Here is a 24,140-nt window from a genome sequence, read left to right on the forward strand (position 1 = left end):
TAAAAGAATCATTGAATCAGATGATGTATGTTTGGAATGTAGTCTCTGGCTTCCTTCACCCTTGGGTAACTGGTTAGCTGTATATCCCTCTTTGCCCCCTCTCCTCCACTACATATAAAATCACTACGGTGAGAAGCCAAGGCTTTGAAACAAAGCTCACAGTTCTTTAAATGCTGCATTGTTCCCTCAAATCCTGTTCCTCCTTTATTCTTGAGGTTCACTCCTGACTGGTCTCTCTGATACCGGCTATGCTCCTGCAGTCTCATGCCTCCCAGACCTTTCCAAGCAAGCAGTCTACTTTCACACTTGCCTTTCCAGTGTGTCTCATCCTAAAAGCTCTTGCCTACTCTGGAGCCTTCATCTCAGGATGCTGCTAGGTCACTAGCCCATCTCCAATCTTGTTATTCTTTTCCTTTGCTTACCATGATGCTCCTGTTTATCATTGTCTGAAGCACATGGCTACAATGTGATAGATTCACCCTTTTCCTCTTGCTGGACTGGGGGATTCCTGGGGAAAGGCCTCTGTTTGCTCTTTCCTTAGTTTTGTATTGCGCCCAGATATAGCAAATAATAAATGGTTGAATAAGTTAGATTAAGTAAACCTGTTTCTCTCTCTCTCTCTCTCTCTCTCTCTCTCTCTCTCTCTCTCTCTCTCTCTCTTTGTGTGTGTGTGTGTGTGTGTGTGTGTGTGTATGTGTGTGTGTTGGAAATGGAAATGATTTATCTGATATGAGAAAATGACTTTGAGCACATCTTTTAATTCTTACTGGAGGTCATCTTTATTCTTTTTGTCTTTGAGAAAAATAATATTATGAACCATATTAGAAAAGAGCAAAAGAATTTGTAACTTACACTATCACTGGTTCAATGGTTATATGCGTATATTTCTCCCTAAATGCCAGGTTTTAGGTAAATTCAGCCCTCTTCCTAGGAGACTTCAGTTTCCTATCTACCAGCTGTCCAGTAGCATCCACTTAGAGCTTAGGTTCCTCTTTCCCCCTTTCTCCTACCTTGTGCTATCCCTTACTGTAATTTCTTTACTTTGCTAATTGGCCTCTCAATCATGTATAAGACTTTCCCTTTAGGCAAATGTGTGCATTCATGCAACCACCATGAACAACCACCATGCCCCTCCCTGATTTTCTCTCCTGGGAAAGTTTTTTTGCTAGAAACTTCTCCACCACATCCCAGTGTTCCTTGTATCTCCATATCTGCTTTTTGTCTCTGTCATTTGCCTTTTATAGAATGGCTTATAGGTCCCCTAGTCTCCACATCTTACATTTACCATCTTTCCCAGGGCATACTATATGTGACCTTCATTATGGCTGTATTATTCTTTTCACTGCTCAACAGCATTACATCAATCATATTTGCTTATTTTACTCTGAGAATTAGCTTCGGAGTCACTATCTTTAGGAAATAGTCTCTGATAAAAAGGTTACATTCTGCCTTTGTGGTTTCAGAGCATTCCCGAGTTGACAAGACTCTGTGCACTCATTAATAACCCTAATATTCCCAAGTAAACTTATCTTTAAGACAAGAGATAGGCATTCATCATTCTCCTGCACCCAACATGTAGGGGCATGACAGTACTTAATGGCTGCTGAGATGCAGCTATGACAAGACCTCCCTGGGTAGGTGACAGTCTTAAATGTGGAATTTGACCAGTGAATTTCTGCTTGGCACAGTGTTACTTAATTCCCACGATGGCTCAAGAAATCAGTAGTGCTGTGGACACTTCACAAAGCTGACCATGACTTGCATTTACTCCTATTTGAACTCAATACCACTCTTCAGTGCAGGGTTACTATGTATTTTGCTGTCACTTGAGTAGATCTAGGGATACAGGACTGTGTTTTGATAGTAGGTGCCCACCTCCTTGCCTCTATTTTCTGTCTTAGCTGTGATTAAGGCAGCTGGGAAATAAAGGTATTGTTTTATTGGCTAAAATGCAGCTCTCAAGGTAGGTCAAACAAAACTGATGGGGATGCCCGGCACATCACTGGTCTTTGAGAACAGGCTAATTCACTGCAGATGGATGGAGCTTGCTAGGAAACTGCAGCTCTGGGTACCAGCTCTGAGCCTGCAGCTGGATGGCACCTGGCCTACTGAAAGGAGAGTAGAAAGCAGACAGAAAAGACCAGGTTGATTGTAACATAACCAGCTGTCTTTCATGGGAAAAATCAATCTGAGAACCCCACCACTGCCACCTGAGATTGATAAATAAGCAATATTGGTCTCCAGGGTGTGAGAGGGTCAGGGGTCCATGCATGGGGACAGGATGCAGAATGGTAATGGCCTTGACAGTGAAGGCTGAATCCTTTCCTCCATAATTCCACATGCAGGCCCTCACTTCTGCAAGGACTAGGATGGAATTAAATGCAACTCACATGGGCCAGCCGATCAAATCTGGCAAAGAGCTCGTTGAGCATCCTGACAAGCTCCTGAGCAGACAAGGTCGTAGAGAGGTTGGTAAATCCTTTGACATCTGCAAAAAGAATACTAAACAATGGGGAAGGAGAGGGTGAGGAAAGATGGATTAATATTTTCATCCATTCTGGGATAGACACAAACTTCATTCAAATAACTCAACCATGTCTGTAGCTCTTTGCCATGGGTGATAAGAGAAACCTCTCAGGGTTTAATAAAAAGGGTCAACTTAGAAATCAGGAAGGATAAAAGGACAGCTGAAATTGGTGCCCTCTTTGTCCTGTGTTGTAAATCACCCTCAAGAGTTAGGAGACACATTTGTGATGATACTTTATGATTTATCTCTGTGTTTCACAAGGCACAGTAATGCAGGTATCACTGACCCAGAACAAAACAGGCTCGAGTGGAAAAAGGACACAGAACCTCTTCATTCCCGAGCACTCTCTGAGTGCATTCTACCTGCTAAACAACTAGAACTAGTTTTCTCCCAAAAATAATGAGCTAAGGTGGCAACATTGAGGCCTTGGCAGAACGATTAGCTACCCACACTCATATTTGTAAGGCTTTCAGTGATATGAAGTCTTAATCTATGCTTATGGCTTTGAACAAGGAATGGGCACAGTCCTCTAAAGCTTTCCGTAAGCAGGCACTGCATGGCCACTGTCATGATCTATCTGCCCAGCTCCCTGGTGGGACCAGCATTGCTGTCTCCATACTGGTGACATGAAACAGAGCTGGTACTGTCGTTAAAAGTCAGTTCCCCACTCATCTTGCCTTGCTGTTTCAGGACCTCAAAACATAAAGATGAATGCTAAACAGGACATCATATTTGATTTTTGCTTGTACTTCACTTTTGGGAAATGTCTGGGAATGTCTTATGCCCCATGGCTTTGCACACTCTGTGACTGGTGTCCTTTCTATTAAAATCATACATGCTCTCCATGACATCACTCGTATAACACTAATGAACACTTATAGGGGCCTCTCCATGTGATGTAAACAGTCAGACCCATCTCCAGTGTCTTACCATTTTCTGTGCTCCCCTCACTCCATGACACTTAACAAGAACACATTGACTCACGGCTCAATGGGTTATAAAACAAGACAAGAGTCTCCTCTGGGTTCTCCCTGCTAAGAACATAGTTGGCTTCATCACCTGCTTTCTGAATCAAATTGGTACAAGTACTCAAAATGAAGTCCTCCTTTCCCAGAGTGTGCATTGTTCTCACCGGAGAACCTTAGATCCATCATGGACCCCCGTCACATATCTACTCCAGGAAGGGCCTTGAGTGAGTAACCACGCATACTGATGACATAGAGGCTCCTGCTTCAGTCACTGGGTGCAATAAGGGATTGGTGATTGACAGAAGCAGCCCGCCATTTGTCATTCTGTTTTAGCCACGTGCTGGACTCAGGGACAAAAGGTTTCTTTACTCTGGACAGAAACTCAGAATCTCCCACCAGGTATAACTGCACCCTTTACCACCAGTAGGAGGCAGTAGTCATACAACCCATGGTGAGACTTGGAGATGTTCAGGAGATAAATTTTAGGCAGGAGCTATTGAGGAAACAAAGCAACAGTAGAGAAGAGAGAACAAATGAAGCAGGTTGCTATGAAGAGGACGACAGGATTAGAAATAATTTCAAAAATGCTCCTAATGCCACTGCAGGCGGCTTCGGGGGTTGGGGAGGGGGCGGAGCAGCCGGTCTGGCTTTGTTCGCAGACACTGGCTAAGAAAGATCCTCCTCTGCTTCCCTTCTTTCTGGTCTTATTTTAGCATCCAGTGGCCTCCCAACAGGCAGGTGGGAGAGCCCACTCTGCCACCAGCGAACTTCATCCTCCTGGCACCAGGAGCCCATGACTGCTGGCACCTTACCACTGCTCCTCTTGGAGAGGAACAAGTCCTTAGGGGCTATGGTGCTCACAAAATTCTTTCTTAGAAACAGCTTCTCTTACCCAGGGGCATGGAGAGCACAGAGCAGGAGGCCACGTGCTCATTGATATGGTGTGAACTCCTGGAAAAGAGACCCCATCAGAAGATGTGTTGAATAAACTGGGGGGATAGAGCTCTCGTGGACCATAGAGTGGAAGAACAATGATTAATGTAGAATGGAGGCCGAGTGCATTCAATGAACTCTGGAGCCAGAGTAGAATGTTGTACATGTGCAGGGTTATTTTATCCTTTTCCTGTTTAAAGGTCATTTTTCACTTTCTCCTTTTCTTCACTGTGTTATGTTATGCATTCTATTAAATATATTAGCTCTTAGCCGCACCTGTGAATGTTCTGTGCCTGGCACTGAGGGCACACGTTCCAGTCCACTGTCCTGCAGAGACAGCTCTGACACAGGCCTTTAGCAGTGGTAACAGCCATTCTCATTTGGATACTAGACTGCCAAGTAGACTTTTAAAAGCAACCTCTGTGAGAAGGCTCTCCCAACCACCCATCATGGTGTGTGTGTGTGTGTGTGTGTGTGTGTGTGTGTGTGTGTGCGTGTGTGTGTGTAATCTATAACACACACTTAGCCATAAAACATAAAACATTTACTTATTTGCTTATTATTATTTTCTAATATCTATCAATTTCTGCTCTTCCTGGACCTGCTTTGATTGTCCAACTACTTTGCCACCATGGAAATACAGTGGGAAACCAGTTATTATATACATATCCTGAAGCTCATCCTTAGCGAGAACAGACCCTTTTTCCAGACTTCGTGTTTCTGCTTTTTAAATTTGGCTGACCCTTGTCTCAGGTGGGGCTGAAAGGAACCATCTGTTCTAGACAAGCTTCTCTACACCCTACCCTATCCTCTACTCCCTTGATACTGATTTGTCTCCTAAAAATACACCATCAATTATAATCCTTTGCACACTTGATAATACAACTCCCCACTGTGTTGAGTAATAAATACTGTGATCTAGAGGCAGTATTGATAGGCTCCTATTTTTCTTTTTTTGAGAGACAAAGTTCTGTGTGGGTGTACTTCTCACTGGGGTTGCTTTTTACAAATTTCTGCTTGGCAAACTCCAGTGTATGTAAATCTTGGTGGCTGCTATCACTGCTAAGGGCCTGCCAGAATCATGCCTCTCTGTAGGACAGTGCACCAAAATGTGTGATGTGTGTCCTCAATGCAGGCACATAGTACACATGGCTGCTACTAGGTAGTGCTACTGCTTGCCAAGCTTGTTAAACTGAGAAGAAAGAGAATGTGTGCATGTGTGTGTGTGTGTGTGTGTGTGTGTGTGTGTGTGTGTGTGTGTGTTTCATTTTGGGAGCACATCAATACAAAGATTTCTATCCAATGCTTGGAAATCTTGCCTTATAATATTTGGTAGGAGGGAAATGCAATTCTATTATGCAAGCTGAAAATGTCAGGTGCTAGCTTTTCTGGCTTTTCTAGAAAATGACTAGGCTTAGCCAATCATATATATTTGCCTCAGGCTTTAACTTTAATGAAGCAGAGGCAGCAACGTTCCACATCTGCTGAAGAATTGTACCCTGTGTGTCAGGACCATGTTCTTTTTTTTTCCCAGAAGAAGTAGTCTAACAGAGACCATTGCAGTGGTCCCTCTGTAGTCTATTGTACTCATGTGATTTTTGAGTTACTTTTCTGTCTTTGTGGCCTTTCTTTATTCCAGCCCATCCCCCAAATCTGCTTTGCTACCCTACTCCAAATATTCTGGGAGCTGCCATTTAGCATCTAAGTGTATTTTTAATTCACCCAGGATTGATAACTAGGAAGCATGTCTGAAATAATCTATAATATGCCTTGTACTAAACTGGATTTTTAAACCTTTGTTTTATATATGTACCTTCATTCGTGTAATCTATAGAAAACTCTGCAAGATAGCTGCTAAATCATCTGTTTCACAGACAGATAGTGAAATTGAACTAAATGAATTATTCAAGGCCATATACAAGGGAAAGTCAAAATTAAGAACTAAATTAAGGTCTTCGTTACAATGGAGGTAACTCTCTGATTTCAGTATCTGCCACACATTCTATCATGCTGAGCATAAAAAGGGTAGTAACAGCCAGGTGGACTGATAGATGGCTGACTATATGGGCAGGTGGACGGTTAGATGGCTGGGTAAGGGAATAAATGGATGAGTATTTGGAAGAGTAAACAGATAACCCAGTGGGTGAATGTATATGTGTATGGTTGCTTACAAAAATATGTTTATAATGAAAAAAGAGCTGCATCTTTGTGTTGATTTCACACATTGTGTGAGAGACATATGGAAGAGATTATGTAATTATAACTCATGCCCCCAGGTGGTGTTTTAGAATGAACTTTTTTTATGATCTTCTAAAAGGCTTTTGAACTTAACATACAGCAAATTAACTTTAAAGGATCCTTGAAATAAATCAGCCAGCAAAAATAATCAAAATCTCCAACATTCTTCTCCAACTTCAAACTGGAAATGTAGATGTCTCTGATGAATTATCACTCCTTAACTCGTTAATTGGGTAGACAAAGAGCTATACCACGTCTGGCACTCAGAGCAGTGAGACAGCGAGGGGAGAGGGACAGGCACACGTGCATTCCTGGCTCTGTGGTGGCCAGGGTGTCCAGCTCCTCACCTGACGTTCTCGTAGCGATGGATGTAGATGCGGTGGAACTGATGCTGCAGGTGCTCGTCCTCCACATTGGTCATGTCATTGATCATTTCTAGGACGACAAACCTGGGGAGCACAGAGAGCACAAGCCGCTCCTAGGAGAAGGAAAAAGGACAGCTCGTTAGGCTGAACTGTGAGATGGATGTGGGTTGGGAGTAGAGGTGTAGAAGCCTCAAACCTCTTAGATTGCTGGAAGAGTTGCTAGTTTTGTAGCATTCCATGACCACTAAGTGTCTGTTGAGTAGTAATGGGTGCGACACCTACTGAAGTGACATTTACAGTCTTCTAATAAAAAATGGAAAAGATATCACCTATCCCGTTCCTGGAGACACTGATACACATTGATGAGTTGTGAAGAGTCATATGGAAGAACAGAAGGTCATCAGTGAATGAGGTGGCTGATGGTGTGATTCAAATCAGGGGCAATAAATGACCTTTCCTTGGAATGATGTGAGACCTAGTATTTATGATGAGCCATTCCTCCTAGAAATTATAAATAGTTAATGCATTGCCCTTCCTGAGCTATCCCTTCTAGAAATTATAGTCAATGTGCGTGCCCTTCCATTTAATTGAGGGAGGATGTGAATGAAGGGTGGTAAACCAAAGGAGGGGGTTTTAACAAACAACAAGAAAAGACATTTAGCCAACTCTTACAGCACCAGATGCTTATATTTAATTCTGATGATAACTAGAAGGAGCTCAGTGGTACTAAAAAGGGACAGTGACTTGAACCTACTCACAAGTTAAAATACTTCTGTGACTTGTTTGGGGGTTAGAACTGTGTGTGTAGCCAAGGAAAGAGACAGGGGGTTCAGTGGAGGAAGCTCCCACAATGCTTGTGGTGGGAAGTTGTGATCAACAAAAAGATTCACGGGGCTGGCAGAGGGAAAGAGGGTCTCACTGAGATGTGTGAATTCCAAGTCTGGCTGATAGGAGGAACCTGCTGCAGGTATGAAACCATGGAAACGCAGTAGGGAAGCCAGCTTATGAAGCACCAATTCCTTTTTAAACATATGTTTTTTCATTCAGTGCATTCCTTGACCATTTTACACATTTATACAATGCTCTGGTTATGATCATCCAACTCTTCTTTGACCTCCGTTTATCCCTATCTGCCCCAAAGTTTCCCTACATGACCTTTCATCAAATTCATGTCTTTTGTTTTGTTCTGTTTGTGACCCACTAAGTTTATCCAGGGCTATGGGTTTGGAGCTATTCACTGACACTCAGCCATCGGTACATATAGAAACAAAACAGGACTTGTCCTCTGTTGCGATCTACCAGTAGCCAATAGTTCTGTGATGAGCTGTTGACCAGCTCAGGGTTGGGCAAATCCAGTGTAGGCTACCACAGAGGCATCAACTCTTTATCAAAATGAGAAATGAAGACACGTGCAGTTCGCAAATGGAGACCTGGCATCTGACAGGATGGGAATCCATGATAATAGCGATTACTGTTGTAGAGAACAGAAAGCCCCTGTTAACTAGCAATACAAACTAAATCCTCAAACACCTGTGTATGGTGAAATCCAGACAAGAGTCGGGATTCTGATTTACAGACGGGGACAGATGCATTCCAATCACTATTTTTTGTGTCCCTATATGGCTCTTAAACATTGCTGCTTATTACAAGAGTCTAAATGCAACTCTGCAGAAAGCACTCACCAAATGTACTAATTGCATATGTTGCATAGCCAGGATGCAATTCTTCTTCTTCTCCTCCCTGCTGGGATTTTTACAGGATGGGGAAGTCTTTGCATTCTGAGTCTCAGGAGGTATTGCATGCTTTTCCCAACAAGAAGTAAAGATGCCGCATTGCACGAGCTATGTGATTCGTGCCTTGGATCCCTGATTTGTCAGAGATAATACCACCATCTATTTTGTGGGGTCGCTGTGAGAATTAATGAAGTAGAATTTGCAAAGGACCTAGCACTCTTTTCTCTACTCTAATTAACCTTGCCCTGCATACAAAGAGCTTTATTAATAAAGTAACCCTAAGTGCTGTATAATGATGCTTCTCCCCCTCTTGAAAGCTGTCCTACGGTGATTCTGAGAGGTATATTTTTTTGCAAATGCCCCTACATCATGACTTTTTCAGGTTCCCTAATGCTATTTGTCAACTTCTCAGGTGCTTATGGCCTCGTTCATACAATTGCTGCTGAATGGGAATAGGTGCTAATCATAGCTTTAAGGAGGACTGGTGCTCAGCATGGTAGATGACATTTAATTATGATGCTATTTACCCACTTAACATAATCTGGGCAAGAGTGGGTAATGGAAATCAAGCACAGATCACACACATGCAAGTGTGCACACACAAACACCCTGTGGTCAGTTTGCAAGGTTGCTTGTGACTTACCTTTTCACTAGTCATTGGATTTGGGGTGAAGCCTAAGTGCTAAAGTGACAGGAAAGGCTTGCATGAGGTGAGAGTGCAGAGAGCATGGGCAGGCAGGTGATGCTGCTGTGTGCATAGATTAGTCCTGGTTTGTAAGACCTGAAAAGAGGCAGAGAAAATGTACTTGGAACGCTTAACAGGCTATTCCATTCCTGAAATCCAGGTCCATGTTCACCAGACTCTTCCAAGGATTCTGTACTCTGACCACCTGGCCAATTGGCTACAACCAATTGTAAAATTGTAAAAGCCATGTGCTTTGCCCCTCATAGACACACTGAGTTGGATTCAAAGGGTAACATCAGGTAGGCAAAATGTTTAAAGCTCTGAAGGTGTCTGGGATATTGAGGCTAGTCAGATGATGCTAGCCCACTCTATATCAAGCATAACGAAGGCCATGGAGGATGCCTTAAACTATATGTAGTTCATAATGGCTGACATTCACAGAAAAGACCAGAAAGATGGCATTAGTAAATGGATCACCTATGATGATCACCTACGAGTAGCAGAGTACTCAAAACAAATCATGTGACCTCAAATATGCTTTCTACCAGTTCCACTTTCTATAAAATATGGTTTAAGTCCTCCCACCCAGGCTACACGCCTCTTTAAAAATATTAACTTATTAACTTATCTAATTTATGTATGTATGTGTGAATCTGGTGCCTATGGAGGCCAGAACAAATCATTGGATCTCTTAAAAGTAGAGTTACAAGTCACTTATGAGCCACCATGTGGGTCCTGGGTTCCAATCCAGACCCTCTCCAAGAGCATCAAATATTCTAAATTGCTAAGCCATCTCTTGGACTCCACAAGGCTCCGTGAAAACTAACTCTTAGGACTATAGAGATGGTTCAGCAGTTATGCAGCCCAGTTGCTCTTTCAGAGGACTGGCATTTGAGTCCAAGCATCATCATGGTAGCTCATAGCTATCTATACCTCCAGTCCAGCAGCTCCAGTGTTCTGTATTGGCCTCTTTGGGCTCAAGGCACTTTTGTGAGGCACATAAATACAGAAAGTCATTCACACACATATAAAAACCCCCTTAATTAAGGCAGCATCCAGGTATTCCTATGACAAGGACTGAGTGTCCCTATGAGTGTCCTTCCCCTGAAGCCTCATTGTGCTAAGAAATGTAGGTGTTAAGTTCAAGCAGAGTTTCTGAAAACAAAATAGAAATGAGATTTCAAATATTTTTTTTTTACTAATTATGGTATTAATTTAACAATTCATTCAATAAATAATGGCTGAGAGCATCTAATGTGCCACTATAATTTCAGTCATAGGAGAAGCATAGGGAGAAGCTGGATCCTTTGGGGGGCCGGTTATAGGTAGAGATTGGGAGGATTCCTGCATGGCGTGGTTGGGCTACACCCTTACCAATCATCATTTATATGGCTCTATGGGTATCCATGGTGGTTTAAGAGACATCATACATAATCTCAAGTACAATGCACCATCACTATATAGAGGAAATATTTAATTGTGGATTAGCAAACGAGAGAGGTAAAATAGCTTCCCATGGTCACATAGCAAAGACAGGGCAGTATTTGCTTTGTTAGACTCTTCAGACTCTTCTAGAGCTTTTCTTCACCTTACCAGAGAAGAAAGTTTCTGAAAAAATATTCTCTCAAAGCATAATTCTTCGAAGAAAACATTTTAATTGTTTTGGAAATTGGAAGCACACCGTCTGCTTAAACATAGAATGGACCTGTTGCTCTCTCCCCAGACTTGCTGCACACATTGTCAGATCCTGTAAGTCGAGAAGACAAGACAGAGTTGTCCATCTTGTGTCTCTAATGCTGAGCAGGTCACATAACACTGACAAAGTGTATTCTTGTTAGCAACATGGAGTCCCAGTCTTTCTCATATTTTAACACAAATCTCATTACTTTTATGACAGGGATTACGCATTCCCTCTGACATCATGCCCTTCTGTGCTGTTCCTTCTCACAGCATTTACCTTAGCACAAGGTGCTAATTTGTGTATATGACATTCAGTAAACTGAACTCGTTTGAAATCTCGTTTTTGGGGGATGTAGGTAGGATCTAAGCAGATGATCATGCATAAAATCAGGCTTCTGTAAGTGCATACATGATGAATGGGCAAGCAAAACCTGCATCGGAATATGAAACATTGGGATAAATCAAACAATTGGAATAACCTCAAACTGTTATAGTCTAATGGCCCGGAGAACTTGAATCTCACCAAAGGGAAGGCTCGGAATTTTACTCCTCAACGTTCAAGTCTTGGGATGGTTGTTAAAGCAGACCCAGTGGGGACTTGGAAGCCTCTTCCCATTTTGCTGGAGGCAAAAGTAGCTGTAGCTGCATTCAGGGGGTTGATATGAGGTGTCCTCTTCCTGAACGCTAATGCGGGTGGAGGTGGGGTATGTCTGAATTCTGCCTTTGGATTAGAGCATGCAGTGAGTGAAAAAAGCCTTAGGGAGCAACAGCATCCCATCGGAGCACCCTCGGTGGTCCACACAGCTCCAGAAATGTGTGCACAGATCTGTTTATTCATAAACAATGCTTTGTGGACACGTGGGTGGTGAAAACAGCTACTTCGAGTGTTGAAAGATTCAGCTCATAAACAACTCTAGCTAATTGAATAAATGAAAAAGAATGTGCACTGCTCACTTTTTGATTTCTTTACCTCAAGTTCGTTTTCTCATGGAGGCCTTTCTGTGGATCCATACTGAGATGCCCGCCCACTTGTCACCTCCCTCTTCACATTTTTCCCCTTAGCACTTATTAGTTCTTATTTTTGTATCCATTCTACATATTTATCTTTCAAAATTGCTATTAAGAATGCCTAAGGTCAAGAAAACAAAGGATGACAAGTGGTAGGAAGATGTAGGGGAGGGGAACACTCACTGCTGGTGGGAATTCAACCACTACAGCAATAAGTCCGGATATTCCTCAAAATTATACATAAATCTGATCTATGACCCATCTAACCAATGTCGGGAGATATATACCCAATAGTATTTGTGTATTTCTACAGAGGTAAAGGCGTGTCCATATTCACTGCAGCTCTAACTACAATAGCCAGGGAGTGGAAACAGCCTAACTGTTCATTAACAAATGTACAGATAATGAAAATGGGATTCATATGTGTAGTGCAATTCTATTCACTGTGAAGGCAAATGGTACTATGGAATCTGCAGGTAAATGGATGGAACTGAAAGAAATACAGAGTGAGATAATTTAGAACAAGGGAGACAAAGGCTGTGCCTTCATATGTGGATCTTAGCTTGGAATATTTTAGGTGTCAATAGTTAGCTTGGAGCACTTGTACAACTCAGAAGATTAGAAGAGATGTGGGGAATGAGGGAAGGAAATATCTTTTATCCATTTGTGGTGGTTTGAATATCCTTGGCCTAGGAAGTGGCATTATAAGGAGGCCTTGTTAGAGCAGGTGTGGCCTTGTTGGAGGAAGTGTGTCATTGTGGAGACCCTCCTCCTAACCACATGAGAGCCAGTCTTCTCCTAGAGGCCTTCAGATGTAGAATTCTTAGCTACTCCTGTGCCATGCCTGCCTGGATGCTGCCATGCTCCTGCCTTGATGATAATGGACTGAACCTCTGAACCTGCAAGCCTGCCCCAGTTAAGTGCTGTCCTTATAAGAGTTGTCTTGGTTGTGGCATCTCTTCACAGTATTAAAACCCTACCTAAGACTATCTATCATCTATATGTTTGTCTGTCTGTCTTATCTATCTATCTATCTATCTATCTATCTATCTATCTATCTATCTATCTATCTATCTATCATCTCCCAAGCAAGCACTGCTTCCTGCTTACTCTCCCTCCCCCCATACCCTCCTTCCACCCCTCTCCATTTCTCCTCTTAGGAAAGGACATATTTTAAGGGAGGCAGGAGAGTAGAAACGTGACATAAGTGTGGAAAGAGGAACAAAGTGTGGATATGGGGTTTAAGCTGGAAAGTTGGGCACAAGATAGTAGAGGGGAGGGATAACAAGCTCTAAGGATATTTGGGAAAGCCATATGGAAACCCTATTATTTTGTCAGATTCCAAATTATATACATGTCTACAAATAGTTTACATGGAGTTATCCTACACATAGGATATTGTTCCTCCCAGAAGCCATTAATTGACATATCAAAAGCCCAGTGTCTAAGATACCTCCCTTCAAATCATTAGTCTTACAAGAAGGTAGAGGTCTTCCCCAAACAATAGTTATTTATCTCTAAAAGGAAATATCTGTTTGTGTCAATTGGAATTGAGTTTGATGTGGGTCTTTATTTTGCTTCTTCTCTTTAGCACCAACAGTTCCAGTACTTAGAAATGGACCTCAAACATGTTAGGCTCCAGTTCTTATCTATTACATGATATTTTAAATGAAGAATTTTAATAGACTCATGCCTTTCTGATCCCCTTTTATATAAGTAGTAATTGTGAAATAGGAGTATTTACTACTTTACTATTGGAAAAACATTATTATTTGATGATGTTTAAATTTTAAGCTAAGCTCTAACAAATTGATGTGCATTAATATGCTATTCTGTATTCAAACGGACTGACAGGACATTTCATTGATGCTATGATCTTACCTACTTTTGATTTAGCAACTGCAGCATTGATCTATTATCTTCAGAAATGTTAATGATAGTTTCCTCATGAGGCCAAAGTGAGTGGGCATAAACTCAAAATTTATACATTCTCCTTTATTCACACTTTATCTTTGTATGAAATCTAATAGATCATAAAGTAAATGTTAAAATTAAAACTCACAATTCCTTTAATAAGTTTTGGTGCCCCAAACTAGGATAGCTAATCAGAATTCAGTGGGGCATAAGAGAGAACCTAATGTGATCATGCTTAGACTGGGGGGAGAAGTAGATATTAATGAAATAATCGCAGAAATAATTATACAACTCCATCTATCACTAGTGTAATTAAAGAGATATACTTGATACTCTGAGAGTCCATAATGAGGCATGAGAGTGTAATTAACTTAGATGAATAGTTAATTGGTTGAAGTTCAGATATGTGCGTGAAAATGTGTTTGTGTGTGTGCTGATGGGTATGGTGTATAATGTCATCCTAAGGGGAGATAAAAATGCGTGCAAAGACCAATTGAGAAAGGATGACAGCATGCTTGAGATGTCAAAGAAAGGACCATGGATAGAGCCCAGTAAAGTGGAGTAAGTGAAGAGCTGGGGCTGGTTGGATAGTAATCTCAGAGTAACAAGAGACATGAAGTTTTTTGTTTAAGGATCAGAGGTAGGGTTTGTGTTGGCTTCCCTGTGCCTCTATATCATTTCAGCTAAGTATGGAAAACGGTGTGCTCAATGAAATGATTATTCTGGAGAGAGGAAGGCAAGAAGGAAACAAAATGATCAGTGCAGCAGTCCAGACAAGAGGATAGTTTAGACTAAGCTCTATAGCAGTAGGGTGGAGAAACATGAGCACCTGAGAAGGCTGTCTGGGAGACTTGTATGAGTAGGAGGCAGGAGGGTACCAGAGACCATTATGTTTTTAGGTTTGTCAAGGACTTACTATCCTAGCATTTGTCAGTGACAGGTGTCACTAATGATCTCCCACAGTGAAGGCAGCTCAGCCCTATAAACCTGTGTAGTAGGCTTTCTAGTTGGATGGAATTTGTTAAATAAATAAACATCCTTTCCTGACCTTTCACCTGCTTGGTGAATTTGATGTTGTCCTGAGAGAGAAGGTTTCCTTGACCTTTTATGCACAGGTAGGTGTGACATACACGAAGGAACCTGCTGCTGGACACAATGGGGGTAGGCAGGACAGTTCCCTTGCCTGGAGAACAAAAGCTCAGTGTTGATGAGCCAGGGCTAGAGGACAGACACATCAGTAGGAGGAAATTATTTGGATGTAGCTATAGGACATGGTCCAAACAGGAGAGAAGAGGGACTATTTGTGGGCCACTTGGAGCTGAAAGATGGCCCAAAAATAATGAGTGGGAACTGAGGAAGCTCATTGTATAGTTTTTATGTGTCTACCTGACAGGCTTCTTTGATGGTTCTAGGCTATGTACCTACAGAAAAGCTAGCCCATAGCCTATTTACCTGATTTTGGATTAGTAAGTTTCCTCTTTCTCATTATTCTACTTCTCTTATTTGACCGTTGTACTATTCCAGAACTCATATAAGCATGATGACCCCTGTTTCAGATTCCAGTCCCTTTTGATGTACCTCTCCTTCTCTCTCATTCTTGGCCAATGCACAAAGAAGATCTGTCACTTTTTTAAGAAAATGAATAATCAGTCCAGCCCTTGCTCTGTGTGTACACACACACACACACACACACACACACACACACACACACGCACATGCTTAAATATGTCTGAGTGAAAACATGTGTATGGGTATGTGCCTGCATTGTACATATGTTGAACTTAAAGGAAAACTTCGGTGTTGGTCCTCAGATACCTTCTACCTTCTCTGTGAGATTGGATTTCTCACTGGTCTGGAATTTTATCACATAGTTCTATGTATCTGGAACACAAGCTTATACATATCTTCTCATCTTTATTTCCCACCCTGTGCTTGGGGTTTCAGCTACTTAGCACCATGCCTGGCTCTTTAGATTGATGCAGAAGATCCAAACTCAGAACTTCCTGCTTTTAAGAGGACTAAGCAAGCTCACTGCTCTCGAGGGAAGTGCTTCATGGATTAAGGAAGCTCACTACTACCTAATCACATTCTTGAGTGTGGGTCTCCCAAGGCTGTGCTAACCTTCACAGAGTCCTGTCTGTCCTTCAGGGTACTTTTTGGAAGTCATTTAATTCAGGAAATTTAGGTAATTTTACCCTACAGTATAGATGCTGCTGTCTCTTGCCTTCCCCTTTTTCAATGATCACTGCATGTGCTAAGCTGTCTACCACAACTCCACATGCTTTGAAGATGGTGATAGTGTCTGCATTGTTCACTTTGGGATCCCCAGCAACATCCTCAATGCTTGAAAGTAGCAGGTGCTAAGTAATTAAATAGTTTCTGAATGAACCCACGAACAGTATCTTTGTAAATATTCTAGGAGGAAGGGGCTCCTGAATGCACCCTTGGTACAGAATGTTCACAAAATGTTTGCTAAATAGTCTTTAAGTTATAACACTCACTGGATCCTCACTTGACGTCACACCATCAATGCTTTCATGGCGCATCATGAATAAAACATTTTCATAGAAAATTCTCCAGCACCCAGACCTGCCAGGCTCTAGCCATTTGTGCTATTGGCAACTGTCCCAGGTCTTCCCTCTGTAAAGCATTTTCTGCAAGACGATGGGAGTTTGCCTGGAGTCTGCATATAAAGGCCCATTTTCAGCACTTTTGTTTCCCTTGGATTTGCTCACTGCTTGGGAAACATCATTCAGATCCCTGAAAACACAAACTGAAAGAAAATAGGAGAGTTTACCCTTTATTACAATTCTTAGCTCCTGCTGAGGCCCAATATACAGTTTTCTGGCTTTAGAGATTTTTTAAGTAAAAGGATCTTTCCTGGAGCCAGACTGTGGCCCTGGATGGAGTCTATGCTCACATTCTGCATCTATTTTCTTTCCTGGGTTTTTCCACTGGCATTAAAAGAAACCCTGGTTGGATTCAAAGTCTATGAAGCAGCTGCCTTCTGGATTCCCTGTTCAGTTCACATAACCTTCTCCATTCATGTCACCAAAATGGTTTCACGCCCATCAGTTGTTACAGTACCTAGGAGAAGTCAAAGGTGGTAACAGTGAGGGATTGACGATCTTTATTGCATGCAAATGTTCACAGCAAGAAAGGAGAGGGAGAAGGACAGCACCAAGGCACAGGCAGCACCTCTGAGTTTACATGCAGCTGGAAAGCCCTCACCTCTCTCAGGCTCTCACAACCCCCTGGACTCCCTTAGACTCCTCTTTGCTCTACTACAGCCAAAGAATTATAAACCATAGCCAACATCCAGGCACCAAGAAAAATTTGTTCTGAGGTTTCAGGCAATGCGGAAGACACTCCTGGACTCTGGCATTTAATTTTATATTTTAGAAGGTTCTAGGATCTTACACCCAGGAGGGAAAACTTAGGTGTGAGCATAGTAGCAGAACCTATTGCTGACTTGGTTCCTAAGTATGTCTTGGGCTGATTCGACAAGAGATCAGAAATCCATATTACACTCTTGCCTATCTGAAAGTGATCTAAGACCCTAGACACATCTATTCTACTTAGACATAAAATCTGAAAAGTTTGGGGGATCAGACAAGGTCAAGCCGAATCTTTGGTATTTCTGAGACTGATAGACGGGTAGTAGACATGACTTCTTAGAGTCTTAGTTTCTATAGAATGGGAATAATCATCTTAGCCGCCCACAGTTTTTGTGTAGACTATAGGAAAAGGCTCTGTACATAAAGATCTTGCTACACTGCAAGTGGTTACTCAACACCAGTAGTTTTAAGGTGTGTCTTCATTTATCTCAGCAGCGAAAGCATAGGGCATGGGCCATACAACACCACATCCTATGTTCCAGTAGAGGCAGAGCAACTTCATGGTGGGGGCACACAACTTAGGTTTCAGGAATTTTTCTCCCTTTTAACTTTTCAGAGTGAGGAGCTTTTCAGGTCTCTCTCACTAATCCTTCCAAGGCATAGCAAACTGGAAACCTGCAGATACAGCTCTCCCCTATTGCACAAGGTATGTAGCCATCACTGGATGCCCACTGTGAGACAGGAGACACCACCTGCAGTGAGACCAAGACCATGCTGTACAAACAGCCCAGATTCTGGAACCTAGCTGTGTTACCTTGGACAAAGTACTCACTCTCCTCAAGTTTCCTTGTGATTGGAGGATAGAGACTGGAGAAAGCTACTCCAAGGAAAGCAAAGAAAGCCATCAGACAGGGAATGGCTGGAAGCCTATCCTCACCTGAATCTGGTAACAACTGAGCCTGCCTAAGAGAAGTCGAAGCTATGCAAACAAAAGAGAGGTGAATGTTATATAAATGACCAAAAAGGGTCCTGTCTCTCTTCATGGTGCAGGTACACAAATTAGGTTTCAGGAATTTTTCTTTCTTTTATCTTTTCAGAGTGAAGGTTTCTTGGGCCTTTCTCTTAGCTCATTAGTCTGCTTCAATTCTCAGGAGGGGTTCCCTTGCTTCATAAACTGTATGTACTCGTATTTCCAACCACATCTAATATTTTTTTCCTCTGGAACACAGGAGCCTGGCTACTTCAGTAATGACTCAAATATACCCCTTATACCATCATTGCATATCCCTGCAATGGCTTCTTTCTGGGATAATGGTCAGAATGAATGAGATGTATTTGTGTTACATCTTGAACAGCAGAGGCATACCATTAATGGAGCAGAGGAGAGGAAGTAAGCAGAGGAGTGGTAAATAAGGGAGGAGCTCCTTGTTTGCAGAGAATGTAAACTAATAATAGAAAGACTGAATGATGTCCAGTTTGTCTTGCTAATGAATTGATAGTTTTGAACAGTGAAGAAACATTCCTCTTCATGTCCCCCAGCACTGCTCAGTAAAGGATCAGCATAGTGCCCTCCCCCTTCTGCTCCTTATCTGCTTGGCATTAGTACTTCTCATATGCAGAATCATGACACCTGCCATATCATCTAAGGCTTAGAATACCCACAGAAACTAGTTAAGATGCAGTTGCCAAATAGTGATACCTCTAGCGATAAAATGCAAGCGACTTCTTGGTATAGTAAAACAATAACACAAAGGCATTATGACACTTGGGCAAACCGCTGTGCTCTCCTGAAGGGAAATTAGCCACTGCTCGGAAGAAAGAGCATACTCACTGAGTTCCCAAAGCATTAGATTCTGCTGAACAGCCCCTCTGGGAAAATCTTCCTTTTAAGAACCTTTCAGGAATTGAAGACTTCAAAGTCTTTTTTAGCAATCCCTTCAAGACTTTGCTCAGTCTTTGAAAGCATTTTTGGCCATTATGTACTAATCCAGGGTGATGGGCTGTTTTATATGTGTGGTACCCAGATGTTCTGTTAAATATTCGGCAGCATATTCCTGTGAAGGTGATTTTGCATAGGACTAATTTTTAAATGGATGGTGTTTAAGTAAAGAGGTCAACTTTCTATATATGTGTGTGGTCCTCATCTAACCAGGTCAGAATAGAACCAAAAGGCTGATTCCAACAACAGAAGGGCTTTCATTCAGAGCAGATGGATGTAGAGCTCCAACTGAAGCCTTGGCTCTTTCCTGAGTCAGTGCTCTGAAAATCTTAGGACATGAATTGCAGATTTTCAACTTGCTGACCTCTAGAATCACATAAGCTAACCACTCAGAATGAATTATCAGAGTAAATTTGGTTTCTACTTATATTTGAGGCCTACACCCCTAGCCCCACTTCGTCTTCTTTGTCTCCAATGAGCCCAAATACACCTAATAGGGTTATTGTTAGTTCCACTGTGGTTATTATAAATATCATTCCTATAAACTGTACTTAAGCTCAAAGTGTAGGGGAAAACCTTTTCAGGTAGCTAGAGTGGGGACCCCCAAAATCAGACAGATTTATCTTGTCCAGAAGTCAGAAAACTCCTGTGTCTACTTGAAGTTCGGTCCTGAATGGAGGTCAGAATGTCAGGACTGTGTAGAAGTACTGGGTTTCTTGTTACCTTTTTTCTCTCCTTAAAAACAACTTATTAAGCACAGCTGCCTAGAAACTACGTGTGATCAGATACCTCATTAGTCTACCAAAATACCAACCCAGTAGGACTCTATATCGAGAAGGGGGCTCTGCTTGCCTTCTTCTTGAAATAGCATCACACTTAGGTTTTCTTTAATAATAAAACTCCCCCTACTCCGTAAAACTCGACCTTCATTGACCACGAATTGCGTTCTCTGATTTCGTGGAATAGATCCCTGAAAGCCACTGGCCTTGTATAGCTTTGATGATCACTGATTGCTTAGCACCTTACTTCCTGAAGTTACCTTTAGCTGGGACAAGAAATTCTCTACCACACTCAAATCCCACGGGCTTCTCCCTGTATCCCATTCATCATCAAGCATGGAACTTATTTTAAGTTTATTAGAATTACCAAACTGTCTGCTGTGTCATAGTGACTGTCCAGGCATGAACTGTATACTGTATGCACAGTATTTATGACTTCAGAGTCCCCCAGTGTCACTTCTTGCTATGGTCAGCATCTTTACAAAAACCATAGTACAAATATTAATATGTTTTACACGTGTTACCCTGGGACAGAGTTTACAACCAGTTAGCTTCATTCAACTTTACCTCTTCTAACAAGGAAGAGATAAGAAAATGAAGACCTAGATAAGTGTAGAGACTTGCTTAAAGCCACTCAAAGTAAATGATAAAGTCAAGATCATTCTCCCTAGAAGTTATATCTTAAAGATTCACCACACCTACAGAAAATGTGGCCCTCAGCTCACTCTGTAACTCAGGCCGCCTTTGAGCTTGTGATCCTCCACATTAAACTCCTAAGTAGTTTAGATTATTGGCCTACACTAGCAGGCTCAGCTTTTCCTCTTAATTTTGGATCTGAATATCTTTTTTCGAGTTTTGCTACTTAAATAGGAGTATAATGTTTCTACAGCAGAGACAATGAAATAACACCTCTAAATTTTGAAATGGTCTCCTGCTTGGTGACTCACAGTCTTTTCATTCAATCTTTCAAAATCCATGCAGCCTTCCAAGACAGCTAGCTAACTCAGTTGCTCCCTCCTTTTAGACTGCTATTCACGGGGAAAGAGTTGGTGGCACTGGGCTCTGTTTGAAGTAGCTACATTGTAGGCACACTGAAGTCTATCTTTCTTGTGCCACCATCTTGTTGGCACAGGGATCAATAAAATATCAATGCCATTAGAATAGAGGTCAGCACAGGGAGTCACACACCCCATGTGCATTCCAAAGAGATACAAAGATAAAACCTGAAATGCTTTATATTATCAGGGAGTCAGGATCCCTAGCACTGCAGATGAATGTTTTCCCGGCTTGGGGTGTCATGTTCTTTTTTTTTTTGTTCTTTTTTTCGGAGCTGGGGACCGAACCCAGGGCCTTGTGCTTGCTAGGCAAGCGCTCTACCACTGAGCTAAATCCCCATCCCTGTGTCATGTTCTCTTATGTGTCTCTTTATGTTACAGCACATGAGGAAGTGGGTCCTTTGTAGCTCTTCATGATCCTCATTCTTTTTTTTTTAACAGCAGAGGCTTCAAGAGTCATCTCCCACTTCCCACCATGACTCCTTCCCTTCCAGCTTTTTAGATGCCCTGGTCTTCTGAACATGTTATTAGCAGGTGGCTTAATTTTCATTATCAATGTTATTTACAGTTTCAGTACCTCTGCTTATTCTTTCTCCTCTGGTCATTTATTAAAATTTTGGAAACACCAGAACTGACTGTAGAAGTCATGACACTCTGCCTTATTTGTCTGTCCTACTTTCCTGGGTAATTGCCTCCAGGTAAATGCCAAGTATAGTCCATCTATTTCAGATGTTGCATTTTTCTTTGAATTTCTATTCTTGGTTTTAAATTCAAACACCCAACAGCCAAACCAACAGCTCCCTGAGAGAAGTACATCCAGTGTTAACAACACAAAAGTGTCTGCCCACTCCAGCCTCCTCTCCTCTAGCTCTAGCACTATTCTCTCAGCACACAGACATTCCTGCTCATAGCTGAATGGTTTACTCTACATTATGCTCAGGCAGAAGAATACTGAATGTGTATGGGAAAGGCAAGAGACATAGACCCAGTTTTATAGGGAGAAAATGGGAGAGACTGGGAGAGACTGGGAGAGACTGGTAAACCTTGCTTGATTTAAGTTATATTCAAACACTGTCTGGGGGCTCTGTGGACAAACATGGGAGCAGCTGATCTACACCTACGAGTTTGCTGACTAACCTGTCTAATTGTTCAGGAAATAAGTTTCATTCATGCTACAGGAATACAGAGGCTTCACTGTATTTAAGGCTATATATACCTTAAATCCCTTCCCAACACTCTATACTGACTGTAAAACCTGCCTTGACTCCGCACTACCTGCAGAATCCCAGGAAGAGAGACAACCTTTGTGCTGATTCATTCACAAAGACAGAAATGAAATAAAATGCTCTAATATTAACCATTTTTGTTCATTTTTAATGATCAAAATATGAAAGCAAAAAAATGGAGAAAATATATATATACCTTAAATACCAGTCTCTTGTTACCACATGTTTTGCCATCCATTTGTGTTCAGGTTATCAACAAAGCTGGGATCAAGTGGCAAAATATGTATACAAACACGCTCTTTCAGTGGCATGATGACACAGATCAAATACAGACTACGACTCATTTGGATTGTCAGGGAAAAAAAAACCTGGTGAAGTAATAACTAATGAGGTCAGAAATAAGGCAAAGTAAAGAGCATTTAAAAGGCCCACAGAATGTATAGTGAAACAGCTTCATGAACCTGAAGAACGACATCTAATCATTGACAGAGCTGGTGATATTTTCCCAGGGGCCAATTCAAATTTATAGACCTGTTTCCCAGTCAGTGTGAAAGTGCTTTGTTCATTTTAAATGAAAAATGATTTTGTTTTCTGGTGGGCATTCAGGAAACCACAGGAATGTGGCTCAATCTATTTGCCAGCCTGATCTTCATACTATGTTGGAGAAGAAATCAATTTTGCTCGGGACTAAGACAGACAGGTTTCAATTCATTTTATAGCAGCATGGTATATATAGCTTTTGTCTCTAAAATGGGAATAATATCCGGTCTCCCACAGTGGATTCTGTGTAATGAGGGCAACCTGAGTCATGACACAGACTGGGCTCAGTAAATGCTAATTTCTTCTTTATCTTCATTTTCTCCATTTTTTTTGCTTTCATATTTCGATCATTAAAAATGAACAAAAACAAAAATAGTTAATATTAGAGCATTTTATTTCATTTCTGTCTTTGTGAATGAATCAGCACAAAGGTTGTCTCTCTTCCTGGGATTCTGCAGGTAGTGGGGAGTCAAGGCAGGTTTTACAGTCAATATAGAGTGTTGGGAAGGGAATTACAAACAACAGGAATTTAACTGAACAGAGTAGATTGTTTGCATGCATTTATGTAACAACTCTGCTTGAGAAAAACCTACAGTGTGTAATTGTGTCCTGGTTATGATGCTTGCTTTAGCCAGTGTAACACAGATTAATGCAATAATAGGCAATTATATGAATATTCACATATATGTATATGCATAATTATAAGTCTATCTATCTCTATCTATCTATACATTTGTATCTATCTATATGGAGAAAGAGGTACTTTATGTGTACATATGAGCAGCAAGTAGGTGTTACTTCTTGTTTTATATATGACTGAGTATACTGGTTCAGAACTGGAGAAATTTCCCCAAGACATAACAAACAATTCTAACAGGACTGCTCTCTTGAGAGAAAAGATCATAACTTAGTGTCCTATAATCTACTCAGCACTGCGTGTTGTTTGTGTTTTGGCCAATAAGATGTATTCCTGCAAGGCTGGGAAGATGTTAAATGAAGGTTATGTTTCAGCTACTTCTGGTTTTTGTCAGTAGCTACACTGTATCTAGTGATAAGGTCTTCAGCTACCTCTAAGTGGCAACTGGCCACCTTTGTTAGGATACATGTGGAAAGAAGCACAGCTCTGTAACTAATTCTGGGCTTGTCAGCCTCTGCCCTTCACAGTCATTCAGGAAACTGTTGGACAACTGATGTCTGAAGACAGATTTCATC

At 41.6% G+C, this 24,140-nt stretch overlaps 1 protein-coding gene across 4 annotated transcripts in view; it reads right to left on the reverse strand.

The window, feature by feature from the left end:
- Adcy8 (adenylate cyclase 8) overlaps positions 1-24,140 on the reverse strand; it is a 249,784-nt gene that overhangs the window by 142,975 nt on the left and 82,669 nt on the right. For all 4 annotated transcript variants that reach the window (XM_087556005.1, XM_087556004.1, XM_087556006.1 and 1 more), the window contains 2 exon segments: positions 7,014-7,144; positions 2,391-2,502 (listed from right to left, as the gene is read on the reverse strand). In XM_087556005.1, coding sequence (XP_087412131.1) covers positions 2,391-2,502; positions 7,014-7,144 — 243 coding nt within the window.

The sequence above is a fragment of the Rattus norvegicus genome, chromosome 7, assembly GCF_021556685.1.
Source record: "Rattus norvegicus strain SHRSP/BbbUtx chromosome 7, alternate assembly SHRSP_T2T, whole genome shotgun sequence".
Classification (NCBI taxonomy): Eukaryota; Metazoa; Chordata; class Mammalia; order Rodentia; family Muridae; genus Rattus; species Rattus norvegicus.